At 44.6% G+C, this 15,772-nt stretch overlaps 1 protein-coding gene across 1 annotated transcript in view; it reads left to right on the top strand.

The window, feature by feature from the left end:
* The window catches only part of slc17a6a (solute carrier family 17 member 6a), a 61,603-nt gene that overhangs the window by 40,273 nt on the left and 5,558 nt on the right, over window positions 1–15,772 (top strand). Inside the window, exons 8-9 of the mRNA XM_041197817.1 lie at window positions 540–689; window positions 7,071–7,203. Coding sequence (XP_041053751.1) covers window positions 540–689; window positions 7,071–7,203 — 283 coding nt within the window. The remainder of the gene's footprint in view (window positions 1–539; window positions 690–7,070; window positions 7,204–15,772) is intronic.

Here is a 15,772-nt window from a genome sequence, read left to right as displayed (position 1 = left end):
TTCTTTTTGAGTGCTCGTTATCAATATAGGCAAACCTTTTTTGATTTGTCATTGAATAGATGATTTGCTCATCATAGAGCCACATAAGTTCTTCCCAAAATAACTTGGAAATAATAGAAAGACAGTTGAAATAGCAATGGTGCATTGTTATTTACTGTTGATACTTCACCTGTTAAAAACGTTATTGTACAGCAGACCAGCTGGTAATTAAATAGCTATGTTCCAAGCTTTTAAAAAAAACATCTTTGGATAAATTGGATGTTCATTGTTTGACACTTCCATTAACCAACAAATATTTGTCATTTTGTTTTACAAAAATAAATTGGTTAAATGTACTAACGTCTTAATCTGCATATTATTTTTCACGTGTAATTGCTGGTTTTGGAGGGAGAGCTGAATTTTCTTCCTCTAGGACTATAGTTGTGATATGATTTTCTGATTTTTTTATGGTAAATTGATTTTGATTTATAAACTGACTCAAAATAATAAAATTGACTGAATTGCACCCCAATTTAATTAATCTTGTGCCTTTTTTTCAGAAATACAAGACACCATGGAGAAAGTTCTTTACCTCTATGCCAGTCTATGCAATAATCGTGGCAAACTTCTGTAGAAGCTGGACTTTCTACTTGCTGCTGATTAGCCAACCTGCCTATTTTGAAGAAGTGTTTGGTTTTGAGATCAGCAAGGTAACTTTCATTCCGAGTGACTGCGTTCACAACAGGGTAGACAATTGGCCCAGTTCTGTTTTATACAACCATGTTAAACTGCAGAATGTTGTTAGAACGATGCTGCAATTCTGATGGAATTTTGACAGCATGGAGTTCTGTCCGGTCCAACGGCCAACTCTAAGTCTAAGTAAATGCCATTAAGAGACCCCTTTTCTCAGCTGATAGCCAATGCAGTAGACACTCAAACGCAATACTCCATATATCGGATTTCCTCTCAATAATGCTTTGGTAACACTAGATACTATGAATGTCCTGTGTGCACTCCTGGCATCCAGGTTTGCTACATCTGTGATGGAAGGCATGGTTTAAAATTTAAAGGACTGTTTCCCAGCCCATGTATTTAATCACATTGACTAAGACAGGATGGTGATTTTGAAAACTGGGGCCAGTCCTGGAGGCTGCCAGCCAAGCTATTCTATGATAGGTATTTGAGACAGCCATTTTCCTCCTCACTTTGCTCCCACAAAGGTACCCTGACAGAAACCGGAATCCTAGCATGAGCTACCTCATGCGGGTGTGTGTCTTGGTTCAGTGGTAGCACTCTGAGTCAGAAAGATGTGCTTTCAAGTCCTACTCCAGAGGCTTGAGCACATAATCCAAGTTGAAACTTCATTAGGGAGTGCTGCACTGTCAGAAGTGCCATCTTTCAGATAAGACATTAAATCGAGGGCCTGCTTGTCCATTCAAGTGGATGTAAAAATCCCATGGCACTAAATGAAGAAAGGTAGGAGGTGGTTCCCTAATGTGCTGGCCAACATTTCTCCCTCTGGATTCATCCTTAAATGTTATTACCATATTGATGTTTTGGGATCTTGCTATTTGCAATTTGTCTGCCATGCATCCCTACATTACAGCGGTGACTCCATTTCATATGTTCTTCATTTGGGCTGTGCTGAGGTCATTAAAGACAATATATAAATGCATGCTCTGTCTTTATCTAAAGTATGTTAATTACTGTGAACCCAGTAAATCAGGGCCAAAGATTGGCCCCTGAAGCAGGTAGAACTTCCATGCTGCCAAAATTCCATAAGAATTCCAGCAAAAGAGGAAGTCCTGGCAAAGATGTGGATATAGTTACTGTTTAGTCACTGAGATACCTTTTTGATTGATCCCAAAACTTTTTCCTAAAGATTCCCATTCATTTTTGACCTGATGCCACCTTGTTGCAAATTCACAACTGCTTTCAGTTTCTACATAAAGTGCTAGCCCTCCGGACTGAGCACTCAACCTGACAAGGATGTAATAAGTTAATAACACATTAATGAATATAAGAGATGAGGTCTGAATATGATTTTTGGAAACTGGAAACTTTAGTTACTAGCTCATTATGTTGAATGTTTTAATAGACATGAAAGCCTTGTAGGAAAGCAATTCACAAGTGAAAAGTTCTGTCATATATACTCATAAATTTAATTAGAGCAATATAGCTGAGCTGGGCACTTTTTAATTCACATTTAGATTTGCATGGCTTTTGCTTTTCAGTTCTGGCACACCTGAAGCAAACACAGATATTCATAAAAGCAAAATACTGTGGATGATGGAAATCTGAAATAAAAACAGAAAATGCTGGAAAAGCTCAGCAAGTCTGGCAGCATCTGTGAAGAGAGAAACAGAGTTGATGCTTCGAGTCCCTGTGACTAAATATTCATAACTTAGTCTGAATGTACAACACATTGGCCTGAATTTTACCCTTGGCAGGCACATGCGATCGGCGGGTCTGGCACCAGTCAGGAAACAGGCTCCCGCCCGTGATCGGCCCCATGACCACGATTTCACGTTGGCTGGCCAATTAAGGCCCGCCCAGCATGAAGTATGGCTTCCCAATGGTCAGGAAGGGCCGGGTGGGGGCTTGTCGGGGACCTGGCTGGGTCCAATGGTGATCCGGCGCGCTGTTTAAAAACGGCACAGGCAGCTCCATGAAAGCTGCCAGGGAAGGACATTTCTTGAGCAATCTGCAGAGTTGAGCTATGGCCTCAGCAATGGAGGGAGGCACAAGGCAGGAGGACAGGTCAGGTGGCTACTCAGCCTCGCCCTCACCAAGTTTTCGGATGAGAGCCTCATGGTGCTGTTGAAGGAGGTGGCTGCCAGGAGGGACATCCTCATCCCCAGAGATGGAAGAAGGAGGCCATTATACCAAACCAAAAAAGCTTGGGAGGAGGTGGCAGCACAGGTCAGCAGCCATGACATTGCGTGGTGAACATGGGTGCAGTACTGCAAAAGGTTCAACAACATGCTGTGCTCAGGAAGGGTGAGTACTGTGTTGGCGTGGATCAGTGTGGGAAGTGTTAAGGGCTGACCATCGGCACACACCCCCCCCCCCCCCCCCCCCCCCCGGAGCTCAGGGGTGTTAGAGTCTGAGTGCCAATTGTCAATGACGCTGGAGCTGGCCAAGGGGGTGAGTCCTGGCTGCTTGGCCTGGGTGCCTGACGGCTCAAGGGCCACGACTCGGATGTGCCCTGCAAGGTGATTCTTAGGTGATATTGGCCAGGCTGCAATGGTGTTGCAGGTAGAGAGTGGACTAATTAATGCTCCTGTTTCCTTTCAGGAGAAGTCAAGCCATAACAACATTGAGAGGTCACGGATAGGTGGAGGACTGCAAACTGCAAAATCCTGACCAGATTCGAGCAGGAAGCCTTGGAGCTGGGGAACTGGAGAGCCAGCACGCTCCTCGTTCAGCTGGTCATGGAGAGGTTGGGGTGTCAGACGAAGGTAAGAGTGCAGTGCACAGAGGTGAGAGTTTCGGATGGTACAAATATTCTTGTGTAGTCTCTTCATTGATGGGAGCCTAAAAACTGGAGTCCTCGTTGATCATTGAAAGACAAGGGGACCATGATGAAAATCTTCATTGTGTCACCAGGTGCCTGGCATGCACAGTGACAGTGTGATGACTTGAACTAATGACATGTCTTTGTTCACACCTAGATTCGACAACAGGCACTCATTCGCAGGACCCTGAAGAGCCACCCCTGATGCCAGAGGACTGCCAGGCTTCAGCTGCACCTGTGTCATACCCACTCTCTGAACTAGGCACCAGCACAGATACCAGCATCTCGTAGGCATTAGATCTTTGGCTAGAATGTCGGTGCATAAAGTGAGGGCACTTCACACTTACTTGAGCTCAGGCAGAGGCAAAGAGTGCCCAGGATGTTGACAGTCGGAGGACTGCTGGAGACCAGGATGATGCTGAGTTGAAGGCAGATGATGAGCCTCTGGAGTTGTCCATTATATGCCAGATGCTATATGTCCAGCGGGATATGGGGGTAGGATCTGGCGGAGATCCATGAGGGTATGCATGCCATGTTCTCTGTTGTGGAGGAGTCCATATGGAGCATATGCATTGCGTTGACCCTCATTGCCGAGCGCACTGCCTCCTCTATTGAGAGCGTGGTGACTGTCATGGAGAGGCAGTTCCAGGGACAGAACCAGGGGTACCTGGGGTTGCGCTTGGACCTGTAAGCCCTCACATAGGCATGACCTCAGGTGGTCAGTGCCAGTGTGGGAGATGGATGAGACACCCAAAATCCCCAACTAGGTGCCTGTCCATCAATGGCAAGCAGGGAGGTCCAGAGCGACCTCACGTTGCCGCACAAGCAGCTTGTCGTCTCCGCGGGCTCCTCTCAGGGCACCCTGGATGACAGCAGCGATCCCTCCGCCCCTCTGCCAATGATCGTGGCATCTGATGATGCTGCAATGACTGGGGAGATGCCAGCTATGGCACTGGTTATCCTGTCTCAGGTGGGGCCAACACAGGCTCCACTGGTCAGAGGACAACTGCCAAGGTCGTCAAGGCCAACAAGTCAGTAGCATCAGCAGGCTGCCTCCAATGGCACTGCCAGCGAGGGGGCAGAGGGGAGGCACCAAGACGTAGTACTCGCAAACATAAGTTCAAGGCACCATGAGCACAAGAGGGACAGGTCACGGGTGATCTTCTGTTCTGTAATGTTTAGTTTACGTTCACTGATGTGAAAATGAACACTGGAGATGGTCATGTTAATTTTATTTGATTGTGACAAGTACAGAAATTTTGTTTTTGTTGCAATGGCCTGAGTATGCTTCATTCTTTTTTTACTGGTGCAGGCTACGCCAGTATGTAATGCTGAATGTGAGGGGCTCTAAGCTTTATTGCACAGGCACTGAGTAGACTTTGAGTTCAAATGAAAGGGTCATTTCAGACACCCTTGATGGAGGCGGTGGCCCTGACACGAGGTGGTGTGATGGAGGCAGCCTAGCTGAAGGAGCGTTGGACAAAGATGTCCCAGATGTCCCGGCCTCACTGAAGGATACAGACGTCTGCCTCCATGCCCCCAGCATTCTCCTCACCGTGCTCCTTTTCTGACTCATTACTGAACTCATCCTCTGTGGCTTGTGCAGCTGCCTCAAGACCCTCTTCCTCCAGTGGGTCTCCCCTTGCCAGTGCCAGATTGTGGAGAGCGCAGCATGTAACCACTATCAGCGACATCCAATCTGGGGGGTATTGTAGTGCTCCCCCTGAACGGTCCAGGCCTGGGAAGCACATCTTCAGCAGACCTATGGTCCTCTCTATCACTGCCCTTGTGGAGGCATGACTCTGATTATAACACTGCTCTGCCTCTGTTCTTGGGTGGCAGAGAGAAGTCATAAGCCACCTCTTCAACCCAGAGCCCTTGTCTTCCAGCAGTCATCCAGCCAGTCAGGCTGGAGCACTGAAAAGTCTCAGCACTTGGGAGTGTCTCAGGATGTAAGCACCATGGGAGTTTACTGGGTACCTTGCACAGACTTGCAGAATCTGCATCCTGTGGTCACACACTATCTGTACATTCATTGGATGGATTCCCTTCCTGTTGATGAAGGCATCTGGCTCACCCACTGGTGTCTTGATGGCCACAAGTTTGTAGTCAACTGCACCCTGGATGCAGGGGAAGCCAGCAATCACTGCAAACCCTCTTGCTTGCTCAGCCTGTCTGGCCTCATCTGTAAGGTAACGAATAAATGTACCAGCCTGAACAGAGCTTCTGTTACCAGCTTGACACAACTATGGACACCTGATTGGGACAATCCACACAGATCCCACTGACCCCTGGAAAGAGCCGGAGGCATAGAAGTTGAAGGTCACAGTGAAATTCAGAGTCACTGGCACGGGGTTTCCACCCACACAGTTGGAGGTGATCTCAGGAACTATCATCTGACAAATGGAGGTCACAGTCTTCCTGGAGAGGCAGAGCCTTCTTCGGCATTGCACCTTGGACATATTGAGGTAGCTGCATTGCTACTTTTAAACCGTGACAGTAGGATAGTGGTGTCTTCTGCTGTCCCTTCCACCTTGGACTACCTGCTGGCCCTGTGCCCCTTGTGCCTGCGCCACTCCTCCCACAAGTTGCTCCCCTGGAAGCTGTACTGGGACATCTGGCCTCCTCTCCCTTTTGTTCCTCTCTTCCTCCTCAGAAGTGCCTCCAGTGGAAAGCACAATCCCCATTACCAGGCTTTCAGAAGACTGTCTTATGCTTGGAAGGGTCCACATGGTCAAAATCCTCCTGGGGCCCTGGAGACACCAAGGAGTCCTGAAATGAAGCCTAGAAATGCTAAGAATGAAGCTCAGAACTAAGGTGAAGCTGTCAAGTTCAACTAAGCAACCAGCAGCAAGGTATCTCCCAAACTCTCCACAGCTCACACTGGCAATGCTGCTGAACATTTTTATCCCGCCCTTGGATGACGTTTTGCTAAATGGAGGCTGCCCGCCCTGCCTGTTTTGCTCGTGTGTCAAGCGTGAAATCTCACGGGCAACGTGAAATATGGATCAATTGGCTTTTTAATGGCCTTAAGTGGTCTTTTAATTGATGGCAAGTGCAGGTCCAACACACGCGCATGCCCTCTGACCTGAAGATTGCGCGCTTGCGGGATGACACGGGATGCTTGCCCGACGTCTTCTCGCACTATGTTAAGCGCGATCAGGTCGGGCCCGCCCATGAGGTGTAAATTTCTGCCCATTAAATCTCCGGCAGATTCCTGTAATAGACATACAGCAAGTGCTATACTCTTCAGAGTTCATGTACCTTTCACCTTTGCCCTTTCCTCCCTTTTTTCTCCAGCAGTTGGTGAAGTTAGAGACTGTTCATTTTTTACTCCATTAAATTAACATTTTTGCCTCTTTCTGTTGTTCTTTTGCACTGCATTATTTTTGCCCAGATGTGAGACCCTATTGAAAGCTGCCTATAGTTTAAGCAAAATCTTTTAGTATATTCACGTCTGATAACTTGATTTCAGATAGTGTTTCTTGAACTGCCTTAATTTATGTCTTAGCGGCTCAGGATATGGCAATACAAATTATATTCCTTGTTGCCTTTAACTATTTTATTATTCCAGGTGGGGATTCTATCAGCTTTGCCCCACCTTGTCATGACGATTGTGGTACCCATTGGTGGGCAGATTGCGGACTACCTCAGGAGTAAGAGGATACTTTCAACAACAAATGTCAGAAAGATAATGAACTGTGGAGGTGCGTCTCCTTCCTGTTTTTTAGATTTTGTGATGGTGCTTATACATTTTTAAGGACATACCATTCAAGCTGTGCCTACAATATAGAGGCAGGTACAGTCATTGGAATACGTACTTGAATAGTACTTTAAAATTCTTGGTACTGTTGCAAAACTTGTACAACAACAACTTAAGTTTATATAGCCCCTTTAACATAATAAATCATCAAGAAGCTCTTCACAGGAACTTTATTTAATAAATATGATGCTGAACCAGATAAGGAGATATTAGGTCAGATGACCAAAATCTTGGTCAAAGGGGTAGGCTGTAAGGAGTGTCTTAAAGGAGGAAAGCGAGGCAGAGAGGCAAAGGTGTAGGGAGTGCATTCCAAACTTAGTGCCTAGGCAACTGGAAGTACAGCCAGCAATGGTGGAGTGATTAAAGTTGGGGAAGTCAAAATTAGAGGAGGGCAGATATCTTGGAGGGATGTCGAACTGGAGAAGGTTGCAGAGATAGGGAGGGATTTGAAAATAAGGATGAGAATTTTAAAATCAAGATATTGCTTGATCGGGAGCCAATACACAGGGCTGACACAGCGAGCACAGGGCTGACAGGGAAATGGGACTTGGTGCGAGTTAAGACATGAGTAGCAGAGTTTTGGATGACATCAGATTTAGGAGAGTAGAATTCGGAAGACCAACCAAAAGTGCTTTGGAACAGTCTAGTCTAAAGGCAATGAAAGCATGAATGAGGGTTTCAGCTGCAGATGAGCTGAGTCAGGAGTGAAGCTGGGAGATGTTATGGAGGTGGAAAAAAGGTGAATTTACTGATGGCAGGAATATGTTGTCGGATGTTCATCTTGGGGTCAGATATAATATCAAGGTTGTGGACAGACTGGCTTAATCACAGACTGTTGCCACTGGTGTTGGAAAATATTACATTCCTTATATAAGTTTAAGACCATGCAGTAAGAGTGAAAAGATTACTTGCTACTATGGATGATGAGTTTGGTGTTCAACCACTGGAGTCCAAGCATGTTCAAAGGATGGCAGCACACTTGCATCTAATTCTTACACTCAACGATGGCTGAGTAAGACTCCAGTGACATCCACTCTGCAAGTTCCCCTCCAAGCCACACACCATCCTGACTTGGAACTATATTGCCGTTCCTTCACTGTCACTGGGTCAAAATCCTGGAACTCTCTTGCTAACAGCACAGTGGGTGCACCTACACCATATGGACTGCAGCGGTTCAAGAAGGCAGCTCACCACCAAAGTCTCAGGGGCAATTAAAGATAGGCAATAAATGCTGGCCTGGCAGCGATGCCCACATCCCGTGAGCAGACAAATAAAAGAAATGAGACGGTAAAGCAAAAGAAGAACTGCAATAAGAAAGTTAAAGATTGAGAATAAGAGAATAACAATCTCTACTTCAGCACTGAAGTATTGAAATTGTCCCAAGCTACAGTAAGATTATGTCACTGGAATTATAAAACTGGAAGTATTGGATTAGTCTTTGATGTAAGTTTCCCAATAGCATTTCGGCTTAGCAGAAGAAATCAATATATTGCATAGGGCACCCATTTCAAACAGGATATCAAAATAAGGTGCCGGACAGGCTTGCTCATTCAATATCTCTTATGTAGGACTTTGGGGAGCCCAATTTAATCCAGAACTCTCTTATTGGAGACTAAACGCCCCTTCACCTTAAATTCTATTTATCAGTATTTTGCTGGCTGGAAACTTCCTCCGAGCTGCTCCTACACTGTGATGTAACTTCACCAGATATGTGATGGGATCTCTAAATCAAGTCTTCTGCAGGCTCTGACTGCTCAGAAGGAGCAAAAGAAAAGCAAAAAAAAAACACAGCAATAGTATGGAACTGACTGTTAGGTCAATCATTAGTGACCATCTTCAGAATAAAGCCAACAATGCCGATGGTTTGACTGATAATCTCCTGCTCCATTTAGGAACCAAACAGGCAATATCAGTGATGAGTGCACTGCATCCACCCAATGTGGCAGTCAGCATGTCTGAACAATCTTGGGGTTCAGGCCTCACTAACATTTACTTCCTGAGCTGTGGGCAGCAAATGGACTTCACTCTTCAGCTCATTGGCCTCCTCTAGCAGAAAGATGGTAACCTACACCACACGTGCACAGGTGAACAAAAGGACCCGGGGTTGTTGAGAATGACCTGCCAATGGAGTAGAAGATAAAAGCAAAATACTGCAGATGCTGGAAATCTGAAACAAAAACAGAAAATGCTGGAAAAACTCAGCAGATCTGACAGCATCTGTGGAGAAGGAAAAACAGAGTTAACGTTTCGAGTCCATATGACCTTTCTGCAAAGCTCTGAAGAAGGGTCATATGGACTCGAAACGTTAACTTTGTTTTTTCTCTCCACAGATTCTATCAGACCCAATGGAGCAGAAGACTTTTGTCAGGCTCAGATGAGCTCTCCTGCACTTCCTAAATTCGCAAAAATCTTTTAAACATTTCATAACTTTCTATGGCAGGAACACACAACCTCCAACCTCTTTGTCCATTGCCATATCCACAAGGCTGCTGTCCCTTTGAAGCAAGAGATAGGTTTTCTCTGCAGCCTACTCAACACAACAAAGGCATAACAGTATGAGCAGATTGCATAACGGTATGAGCAGATTATTGATTATAATAAGGCCAGCTTTGGGATTGCATAGAACATGGTAACAGGCCATATTTTGCAATAAGAATAATGGTGAAGTTAGCAGCACACACCATTATAACAGGTTAAATTGGACAAAAACGTTTGGTGCCCACACATGTGCAGTTAAATGCACAAAGCTAGAAGTTGCTGCCTGAGATGCTCCACTCCTCCACAGGGTGCATAGCTGCAGGTAGACTCAATACTGAAATGACTACTTATGGTGTGAACTTGGAGCACTTTCCGACTAGTTCCACCCAAAAATGACTGAAAACATTAGGGCGGATGCATTCAGAAATGAGCTCTTTTTGGTGTATTAAGTGATAATTAATTTTGAACAACCTCTCTGGCCCTGAAAATAGAAATTTTGCAAGTGTGGAATCACGTTCTCTCAGAGGAAAATTAGTGTTGGAGATTTCTTGCAAATGTAATTTTTTTATTTTACTTATTCCGTTTGTAATTCTTAATTCCCCCCTTTAATCCCATTTGTATCTCAGAATCTTTTGCTTTCTTTTAATTGCTTAAATCTAGTTTATTTTCTGCTGTGCATTTCCTAGTTTAGACTCTGCAGAGTGAAAATTCAAACTTTTGAAAATATTCTGACGGCGGGACCACCTTTGGGTTCTGATCCTTCTAATTGCCACGGTGCATCCTTTGGCTTAATTTCATGGAAGGCAGCTAATTGGCAGGCGGCCTCTCTGTTTGCCAAACAACTAGGGATGGTGGATGGCCCAGGGACTCGGGAGGGCCAATCAAGTCACCCACAGTGAAGGGCAGGCAGTAGCCCCACTGAGAAGGCTGCATGTTGCTGGGTTGCATGGACCAAGAGAGGGCAGCACAAAATGGAGGTACAAAAGGTCTGGCAGCCAATCCTTTACACTCGGCACTATCCGCTAGATCTATCAGCAGGAGAAATGCAGAGATTTTCAAGCCCTTGAACATTGTATATGCATTTCATAATGCTCCAACCTCCCACTGCTCTCTTGCCTCCTATGAATAGGTGAGCTGGAGACTAAGTGGGGGCCCTGCATCCCAATGAAAAAATTCAATTCCTTTCAGAACATTTTCATTAATTGACTCGATTATTGCCTCCACTCCCGCTGCTGTCACATGGGTAGTCACCATCTTCCTGAAGCTACCTTTTGAAAAATCGTGAGTAGGGAAAACACATTAGGGAGCCATGCTTTTTTGCCTAAATTTCTTGGCCACCTCCACCTTCTCTACAGGGCTGGGAAAATTCTGCCCTGCCTGAATCATTAAGAATTCTTCAATGTGATTGATTTGGGAGCCTTACTGCCACTTGCATTGCTCACATGTGCCACAGTTACACAATAGAGGGTGTGTGCTGGATCAGACACCGGGTTAAAGCAAATCTCCACCCTAAAGCTCACAGAAACTTTGTAGTTATCTGCGAGCGAGCTGAGCCATTGGCCAGGATTTTATGGCCCCTCCCGCCCAGTGGGATATTATGGTCCTGCCGAACTGAATGGAGATTTAAACAGCTCGCCGCATCCACTGGGGGGGAGACATACTGCAGTGGAGCTGTAAAATCCTGGCCATAGAAACCCATGGTACAGGAAGAGCCCATTTGGCCCATCATGTCTGTGCTGGCCAAAGGACAAGAGCCACTTTCCATCTCTTGTTTCATACCCTTTTAGGTTACTGCATTTCAAGAGCATATCCAAGTACTTGTTAAATGCAATGAGGGTTTCTGTTTCTCCCATCCTTTCCAACAACGCATTTCAGATGCTTACCATTTTCAACTCTCCTTTAACCATTCTAGCAATTATTTTAAATCTGTGCCCCTGGCTATTGGCCTCTCAGCAGAGGGAAATATTTATTTCCTATCCACTCTGCCTGGGCCCCTCAGAATTTCATAAATCTCTAATAAATTTCCCATCAGTCTCCTCTGTTTCAAAGTAAACAGTCCCAGCCTATCAATCTTTTATCATAATTAAAATTCTCCAGCCCAGGCAACATCCTTGTAAACCTCTTCTGTACCATCTCTAATACAATCATTTTTTTCCTGTAGTGCGATGACCAGAGCTAAATACAGTATTTTAGCTGTGGCCTATCTAGTTTTTATAACGTTCTGGCAAAACCTTCTTGCAATTATATTCTATGTCTCTGCTAATAAAAAAAAGTATCCTGTATCCCTTCTAACCATCTTGTCTGCCTGCCCTGTTACTTTCAGGGGAAGAATTTTCCCCCCATTGTGTGGGGGGTAGTGCAGGAATGGGCCTCCGACCTGCGCCCCAAATTGGCGCCCCCAATTGGGGGCGCGCCGCCATTTTTCGTGGGTGGGCCAATTAAGGCCCGCCCTTCGTGATGTCCGCCAGGAAGCGCGATGCACTCCCTGTGCGGGTGGGGGGCATTCCTGCAGTCGGGAATCAGGGAAAGCAAGGGATCCAGCTAAGTGCTGCCTCGGGGAGATCAGTGCCAAATTAAAAAATGGTCAATGCACAATATTAAAATTTCCCTGACATGTCCCCTCATGTGACACTGTGACATGATTTGGGCCATGTCCATCACTTTCGTTCAAACTTTTATTGCATTTTTAAAAACCTACATGAAACCTCACCCCGCCCGTGGATGAGGCTTCATGCTTTTTCTGGAGCCCGCCAGGGCTCCCAGCCTGCCCGCCAGCCTTAAGGTTGGACGGGCAGGTCCATTAACTAGCTCAGTTACTTTTTAAGTGGCCTCAATTAGCCATTGACAGGTCGGCGAGCACACAGCTGATTTGGCTGCACCGCCACCGACCTGAAAATTGACATGACGCGGGTGACATCAGGAGTTGCGCCTGACGTCATCCCGCATCATTTTATGCGTCGGCGAGTGGGCCCTGCCCCCCCGCTTGCTGACCTCAATATCTTGGCCCAGGTGTCTTTGGACATGTACTCCAAGGTTCTTCTGCTTTTCTCAGTAACCTATCATTTATTGTGTGTTTCCTTGAGTTATTTGCCCTCCCCAAATGCATTATCTCACACTTCTTTAGATCGAATTCCGTTTGCCACTTTTCTACCCAACTTGATCAGTCCATAGGTTAGAAATCTATAGCTTTTTTCCTCATTATCGAATACATGGTCAATTTTGTGTTATCTGAAAACTCCTTAATCAGGCTACCTATTTTTAAGCTAAATAATTGATATATACCAGGGAAAGCAAGGGATCCAATACTAAGTCCTGTGGAACGCCACTGGAAATAGGCTTCCAGTCATAAAAAACATCAGTTGACCATTACCTTTGACTTCTTGCCACCGAATCAATTTTGGGCTCAACATGTCACTTTTTCCTGTGCTGTACTCCAAAAGCCAGAATGTGAAGGATAGAAATGGAGCCAAACTTTACACAATTTTAAAAGCTTTGTTAACTTGCCAATATTTTACTCATGCCTTTTCCTTGTTTTCCTATTTTTCTCTTTAATAACGTCCCAGCACTTTCTCCAGTATTGAGTTCTTAGTACCTGAGATGAGCTTCCCTTTATTGTCATATCTTACTTTATATGCTCCTTGACACCCAGGAGGGTCTAGGTTTGGGAGTCCTGCCCTCATCCCTTTTGGGAACATAATTGTGCTGAACACTGCCTATCTCCTTGTTGAATGACTCGCATTACTCTGACTCTGATGTACTTTCAAGTAACTGTTTCCAATCCACATTTGTCAAATCAAATCTCAGCTTAGCAAAATTAGCCTTTCCCCCGTTAAGGACTATTAGTTCTTGCCTGTTCTTGTCCTTTTCCATAATTATGCAAATCTAGCTGAATTATGATCACTACCGCCAAAATGCTCTCCCGTTGATGTTGGTCCTGCCTGCCCAGCTTCATTTTGTTGCTGGGTTTCCTGCATACTGACAAAAAAGCATTCTACTGAATGCATTTTAAAAATTCTGTGCCCTTTATAACTTTTACCCAGTTAATATTGGCTAATTGAAATCCTTCACTATTGCTGCCCTATTGTTTGGATGATGAATACTGTTTCTTTGCCACTGACCACAAATCTGGACCATTATTAATAATGTGGTGATCTTCAGGTGTATTTATCCCATGATACAATTGGATAATTATAATAAGAATTGTTTAACTTTTCGAATAATTGATATGAGCCTGGTGAAGCACAAAGGAAATGATGAGATATTTAAACCTCTTTCACCTCATCCCAACTCAACAGTTTCTGTAATACCTTTGGTTTGGCTATTTAACATTTAATCGCAATCAATTTTTTTTAATCTCAGAAATTTTCTTGGAGATTATTTGAATTGCTTTATAACATACACTGTTATAATTTTGCTTCTGAGATTTAAAGTTATTTTATTATGCCACTTCTGAAATAAAGTAATAATGTATTTTATAGTTATCACAGTGCACAAAATATAAATACCCTCAGTAATTATTTCATGCCATAGTAATGATACTAAGAAATATTGTAAATTAACAGTAATATGTATTACAAAAAATATTGAACAAAAACACAAATTAGTAATTCAGCTCCTTTGTTCCTAACTATATCCATTTACATTATGATTTATGGTTATGATTATTATATTATTGCATTAGCTGTTTTTGGGATTTTGTCAAAAATAATTGGCTGCCATTTGTGATACATAACAACAGAAACAGCAGTTTAAGTAGTAATTTATTAATTGTAAAATGATTTGAGATATTCTAAGGACATGAAAATGTGCTGGATGAGTGAAAGTTTGTTTCCTTTTCAAGTAACTCATTAATATGTATATATCTTTTATTTGGGACCGGAATTTTGCCAGATTGGGGGGGCAAGAAGGATGTGGTCAGGAGCATAATTTGACGCCGCTGCCTGGCGTGCTGGTTTACTGGCTTCATCCCACCCCCAAACCATTTTCTTGGTGTCCATATCAGAGACAGAATGGCCAGCAGTGAATAGCTTGTTAATTGAAAGGTCAATTAATGCCAATGATCACAGATGACTTGAATTTTCCAGTCACCCTGCAGGCCCTGTAGTATCTGCTGTTGCCTGGATGTGGCCTTCTGGTGGCAGACTAGCCGATCAATGCTCCAGGAAGACATTGAGGCTCCCCCCATCCCCAAGCCTCCCAACCTACCTGGCTACATCTGTGACCACTGGCTGTCCACAATGGTGGTCCAGCAGCTGAAACCATTTTTTTCAATTTTTTTTAAAGTTGCCTAGAGGTAACTCAAGGTGGAGGGACCCTTTCTCCCTTCCATGTCTGTAATGGAAGGCTGCAGCTTCTTCCATGTTGGAAGGCCTCCTATTGGCTTTCCTGTTTCAACACTTATCATGCTTAATTGGTTGACGAGCTTGCCCTCTGGCCACTAGCTGGCCAACCCAGGCAAGATCCATGCCAAGTAGCAGTTCTCAACATGGTACGGGATTGTGACCTGCATTTGACCCCGATGTCAGTGCCGGGACCCAAATTTCAAAACCCTGCCCCTCATCTCAGGATGTGGGAAACTGGGAAGGCCACATTTATTGCCTGTCATTAGTTGCTCTGAGAAGGTGGTAGGCAGCCTTCTTGAATTGCTAAAGGTCTAGTGATGACTCTACTCACACAATGGTGTCTGGTGGGGGTTTCCAGATTTGAGACCCTGGTCTGATGAAAGAAAAATGGTCCAAATCTGGATGTGTATGAATTGGTTGGTAACTTGCAGATGAAGGTGCTCCCATCTCATTATCGCCTTCCTTCTTTTTGGTAGAGGTCATGAGGCTGGGCCCTGTGATTGAAGTAAATTTGATGAGGTGCTACAGTGCATCCTGTAGATTATACATATTGTAGACACAATGTGGCATTTGTGGAAGGGATTGATATTGAATTCATGAGTAAGGGCTCCGATCAAGTGAACTGCTTTGTCCTGCACAGAGTTGATTTTCTTGTGTGCTGTTGTGGCTGTACCCCTCTGGACAAGTGATGAT

This window comes from Carcharodon carcharias, chromosome 10 (assembly GCF_017639515.1).
Source record: "Carcharodon carcharias isolate sCarCar2 chromosome 10, sCarCar2.pri, whole genome shotgun sequence".
NCBI classification, from domain to species: domain Eukaryota; kingdom Metazoa; phylum Chordata; class Chondrichthyes; order Lamniformes; family Lamnidae; genus Carcharodon; species Carcharodon carcharias.
Note: the sequence above shows the minus strand (reverse complement) of the source record. Positions and strands in the feature narration are given on the sequence as shown.